The sequence below is a fragment of the Octopus bimaculoides genome, chromosome 2 (genome assembly GCF_046866305.1).
Source record: "Octopus bimaculoides isolate indiv1 chromosome 2, ASM4686630v1, whole genome shotgun sequence".
Taxonomy (NCBI): Eukaryota; Metazoa; Mollusca; class Cephalopoda; order Octopoda; family Octopodidae; genus Octopus; species Octopus bimaculoides.
Genome location: NC_142929.1, coordinates 117,061,562 through 117,067,657, shown reverse-complemented (window position 1 = coordinate 117,067,657; position 6,096 = coordinate 117,061,562). Strand labels below are relative to the sequence as shown.

General features: G+C 38.9%; 1 protein-coding gene across 2 annotated transcripts in view; it reads right to left on the bottom strand.

Annotated features, from left to right (window-relative positions):
• LOC106879350 (cadherin-87A) overlaps positions 1-6,096 on the bottom strand; it is a 125,124-nt gene that overhangs the window by 14,136 nt on the left and 104,892 nt on the right. The window contains exons 42-44 of one of the 2 annotated variants that reach the window (XM_089347585.1): positions 4,082-4,138; positions 2,487-2,498; positions 723-980 (exon numbers count right to left, since the gene is read on the bottom strand). In XM_089347585.1, the coding sequence (XP_089203711.1) occupies positions 723-980; positions 2,487-2,498; positions 4,082-4,138 (327 nt within the window). Of the gene's footprint in view, positions 1-722; positions 981-2,486; positions 2,499-4,042; positions 4,139-6,096 lie in introns of those variants that run through there. The other variant, XM_089347584.1, reaches the window with a different exon arrangement.

Here is a 6,096-nt window from a genome sequence, read left to right as displayed (position 1 = left end):
CCAATACAGATTGTGTCAAACATAAATTTTTCGGATCTTTTTTAAAACGGGGGCCACATTTTTCATTAACGAAACACTTTGAAACTTGGATCACTGGTAGAATGTGTCATATAAAACATCTTTTTCTCTTAGTCTTCTTAAAAAAAAAAGAAATCCATAAATTATTCCATGTTAAAGTTGTCGTATTTCTGTAATTTCAACCAATCACTGACGTCCATTCAGCCGATATACATTAAGTGCCGACTACATAAACAAACGATTCTGAAACAATTAACCCTAACCCTAACCCTAACTCTAACCCTAACCCTAACCCTAGGGTTAGAGTTAGGGTTAGAGCAAATTTAAAATGAAAAAAGCAAATAAAACGAAGAATCGTTTGTTTATGTAGTCGGCACTTAATGTATATCGGCTGAATGGACGTCAGTGATTGGTTGAAATTATCGAAATAAGACAATTTTTTACATGAAATAAATTCGAATACAAAAATATTTTTCTGTTCTATAACACAAAATAGATAAGTATACGAAGTTTGAAAGTCTTTCGGTACCAAAAGCACTACGTAAAACATTAATGAAAAATGTGGCCCCCGTTTTAAAAAAGATCCAATTTTTCTAATGCAATAACAAAGAAATGATGAAAACTTTGCAGGTGAGAAGAACCAACTGAGTAAAGTGATGAATTGTTCACTACAGGTGAACTATACTCATCATAACATAACTTACAGGGACACCGTTGTTGCCCAATCCACCTTCAAGCATTTCATCATGTTGACCAAAGCTATTGTTTCTGCTGTGCAAACTCTTTCTGCTACGTCCACTGTTTCTACTAAGTCCACTGTTCCCAAGGCCAGCCATAGCAATTTCCTCATGCTGACCATTGATATTTCCACCGCTATTCTTCAAATCTTCCTCTTCAAATAGTCTATCATTAAATCCAGGATTTCTTCCTTCAGATGTAGAATAAATTACCATTTCACTTTGCTGAAAAGGAAAATATAAATAAACTCATATAATCATCAGCAGCGATGGCAGCGACAGTAGCAGCGATGGCAGCACCAGCAATGGCAGTGCCAGTGACAGCAGCAGCAGCAGCAGCGACAGTAGCACCAGCAACAGCAGCGCCAGCAGTGGCAGCACCATCAACGGCAGAACCATCAATGGCAGTGCAAGTGACAGCAGTGCAAGCGATAGCAGCGCAAGCGACAGCAGCGGCAGTCCCAACGACGGCAGCACCAGCGACAGCAGCGACAGCAGCGACAGCAGCGACAGCAGCGACAGCAGCGACAGCGCCAGTGACGGCAGCGCCAGCGCCAGTGACAGCAGCACCAGTGACGGCAGTGCCAGCAATGGCAGCACCAACAACAGCAGTGACAGTGTTATCATCATCATCATCATTATTATTTTTTATGGCTGATTTTCCTTCCATGGGTTGGATTACAGAACACTGCCCCCACCACGTGTTGCTTTCCTTTGTGTGAGGTCCAGCTTCCAGAAGAATAGAGGAGCTTAGACATGGCTATGAAGTTTTCTTGCATTTGTGTCAATATGAAGTGAGTGTAAGGTGGTTTTCTGGCAGAACCATTAGCACACTGGGCAAGATGCTTAGCAGCATTTCATCCATTTCTACGTTCTGAATTCAAATTCTTACCAAGGTTGATTTTGCCTTTCATTCTTTCGGGGGTTGATAAAAATAAGTACCAATTGAGCACTGGGGGTTGATTTAATTGACTTGGCTCCTCCGCTACAAAACAAACTGCTGGCCATGTACCAAAACTTGTAACCAATATGAAGAGAGCATCAGTGGTACTCCAGCCTGATACAAAGATATATGCTATTGTGTGCTTGAGTGTGTGGATGCAATTCTCATAAAAAGTCCCAAAATTTCTTTAGCTTTTAATGTGAGAAGACCAATGGAATGAAAAATGCCTTATTTGGCAAACAGGTAAAAGTTGGCAACATGAAGAGCATCCAAAAAGAGAAAATCAAATTGAACAAGCTTTATCTGAACTGTGCTTACAAAATAAAACAGATGTAAAACAGAATGAATGAATGAACAAACTTAAATATATGTATGTGTGTGTGTATGTACAGGGTGTGATGGGTAAATTGTCGCCATTTTATGTTTTTAATTTCGAATATGTCATTGCTTGTTTTTGATTTTGTCAACTACACAGTATACTAGGATCAATTAGGCATCATCTGTGAGAAAAACAGCACCATGATGCAATTCACTCTGCCAGAAATTTGGAAGCAACTTGCAGTACTGCTTGGCATTCATGTTGGAAGATGCAATACAAACATTTCAGAGTGTTTGGATGTCAATCTGAGGATTGTGCAATCTGAGAACATGTACCATCATCATCATCATCATCATCATCGTTTAACGTCCGCTTTCCATGCTAGCATGGGTTGGACGATTTGACTGAGGACTGGTGAAACCGGATGGCAACACCAGGCTCCAGTCTGATTTGGCAGAGTTTCTACAGCTGGATGCCCTTCCTAACGCCAACCACTCAGAGAGTGTAGTGGGTGCTTTTACGTGTCACCCGCACGAAAACGGCCACGCTCGAAATGGTGTCTTTTATGTGCCACCCGCACAAGCCAGTCCAGGGGCACTGGCAACGATCTCGCTCGAAAATCCTACGGGAGCCAGTCAGGCGGTACTGGCAACGGCCACGCTGAGAGTGATAAAAATCAAACATACAGTCAACATCATGATGTTTGGAGTGATCACTAGTAATGGTGACGTTATGCCTCCATCTTCCCACACGGCCTCACACTCAAAACAGACACCTGGAGAAGGTAATGCCGCTCTGGGTCAAGAGGAGGGGGGGGGGGGGTACTGGAAGACCCTATGTCTACCAACAGAACTCTGCTCCATGCCACACAAGCAGGAGAACACAGTCATGACTGTCAGACAATTTCTGCGACCACATCACCCCCTAACATCTGGCTACCTAACTCCCCAGACTGCAATTCCCTTCATTATTATGTGTGGGGTGCAGTTGAGTGAGAGACTAACAAAACTCCTTGTAACACCAAAGATGAACTGAAGGCAAGGATTATGGCAGCATTCACCAACTTAAACAAGGAGACCATCCAGAAGAGTTGCAGGAGATTCCAAAGTCGTCTGGAGGCCGTGGTTGAAGCCAATGGCGATTTTATTTAAGAAATTTACTCTTTAGTGTTTCAAGATATGTTTATGTAATTTTGGTAAATAGATCTGTTAAAATGAGATGTTAGTGTTAGTTTCATTTTTGCATAATTTCGACAACAATTTATTCACCGCACCCTGTGTATACATACATACATGCATGCATGCATACATACATACATACATACATACATACATGCTGAACTATTGCAGTTATTCTATTCAGATTACAAGTTCAGGTTTATAGCTGTAATTACTGGGGCCCTGAGATACATAATACAGTACCTAAATACCAATCTTGAGAAATTAGGCTTCTCAAAACAAGAAAGGAGAAAGCTGATTTGAAGACTACAGATCCAATCCATCACTGGAACTGTAAAAATTCATAAAACTTTCCAGGAGTTTATCATTTAAGTATATATGAGCATGTTTAGATATGTAACAATATGAATGAAAATACAGACATAAAACAAAACATACAAATCTGCACGTATACATGCATGCATACATACATACATGCATACATACATACACACATACATACATACATACATACATACATACATACATACATACATACATACATGCATGCATGCATGCAAGCAAAAATACCCTGCTGATGTTGAAATTCCAATGAAGGAGCCTTGGATCTAGGTCAGAAACCGGCTTTTTCTCTATTGGCAAAAATCTTGAAATAAAACTGAATAATGACATATATACATAAATACATACATACATATATATATAGATATATATATGCACACACAAAAAAAAGGAAGGGAGTGAGAAATAAAGAAAGAAACGTATTACTAAATAAACCCATGCCAAAAGAGGTAAAGGTTAATTTCTCATCCACTAAAATCCACATACAAATTCTTGTATTACTTACTGCTGGTCCAGGAACAGATCTGAAATTTGAATCACCAACATCTTCAGGAAGGAAACCTTTATTGTGGTAGATTGAAGTCGTTACAAAATCATTGGGCTGAAAATAGCAATAATAATAATAATAATAATAATAATAATAATAATAATAACAATAATAATAATTTTTTTGCTTTTTTGAAAAAAAAATCTTGAGAAGTATGTGAAACAAATAGGGGCTTCAGTAAGGGTGGAGTACTTGCAGAAAACAGCACTGCTTGGAACTGCTCGAATACTCCGGAAGGTGCTCGAAAAATTAGGGATGTTACCTTAGTTCACTGTTAGTGAACAACTGACACTGTAGTACATCTCCAGCGTTAGAAGCTGTGCAAAGGCAATGATGATGATGATGATGATGATGATGATGATGATACTAATAAAAATAATAATCTACCTAGCTCAGATACCAGGAAATTCAAAAATGGAAGAAATTCAAAAAATAGTGCTCATGGGAACTGCCCATATCCAACGTAAAATATTGTCTGAATAATTCCAAATATATTCTAATCTGTAAACAGTGTCAAAATACTTTTAAATGTACATAACAACAAACGACTTTTACTATCATCTTAACATCAGACTATTATCAACTGCATTGTTTCTCTTGCAGTATAAGCAGTTGCTTCATCTTGCTTGGACTATGTGTGGGGTCTACTTTGGATGGCCAGGTGCAAAATGGTCTCAATCATGGACACCTGAAAGACAGGGTTTACATCAACAAACCAGAGACCCTAGCACAACATCAATAGAGAAATCAGAAAAGTGGGGTCTAAAACTCTTGAGGGTGTTATGGTACAAATTTTGGAACAAGCACAGGCATGCGAAGCCAAAAATAGCTGCCATTTAAGCGATGTCGTTTTTCATATGTGATGTAGTGGTGTTGAAAATTTGACTTGTGCATATTAATTTCTATTATGTCCTTTATATTGTGTCAAACTTTCATGCATTTATTTGTAAAGTTAAGGAAGTTGTTAAAAACTGCAACTCATCAGTGACTTTTGGGACACCCTGTATATATATATTGTAGAGAGAGAGAGTGTGGAGAGATATTTTTTCCTTTGATCAAATGAAGGATTATAGAACTGTGTGTGTTAGTTTTTAAAACTAATGACGAATTAAAAATGCAGACCAAACTGGAGTGTCCTACACTGTGCCATGATACTTAGATCAACAAAATATCATGGTTATAGTGAAGCATATGAGCAGAAGATAATGGGAAATGGAAGTGGTTTGGGGTGGGAAAAGAAAGGTAATTGAGGACGCAGGAGGATGTAATATGAGCTTATTCTACTCTCAGGTGATAGAGAAGTGATGGGTGATGGATGTAGTCAATCTGGCTCATATGCCCACCAGACTGATAAGTGACCAGGTTGCTGGCTAGTTTCCTGAAGTTAGTGTTGCAGATCAGCTAGTCATTTGCATCACAGAACTCCAAGAGCCTTGTTCCCTCTTCATATCTAATGTCAAAACCAAAACCTCCATGCATATCATAAAATCCATTGGAGTATTTTTCAACATAGCCATTGAAGCCACCAGCTATGATAATAAGGTCGATGTCCTTTGTTGTTGAGGTAACAATCTTTCTGTTCATCAGCTAATCCAGCATGTGGAGTATATGCAGAGATGTCACTGTACATTATACATTATACAAGACTATACTTGTACATCATACAAAACTATTCTTAATTTGATATTCATATCACATACTCTCACTATTTTGATCACCCTATCTATCCATTTCTCTTCCATCACAACTCCCATTCCAGAAGAATTTATATCTACACTCCTTGCTCACAAACAGTCAAGCTGAGGCTCCCCACCATCATACCTCTTGCACGCTGCAGACATCCACATTTCTTCACTCAAACATTTCAACAATCTCACCGGACTTAACTTTCATAGTGCTGACATTGATTGTGGCCGTTCTAAGCTTGCAGACTTCAGAAGAGTGAGAGAGCATGCAGGGAATTGCATTCAATGCGTATACTAACAGTTAGAGCACATTTTATATTCATGTGT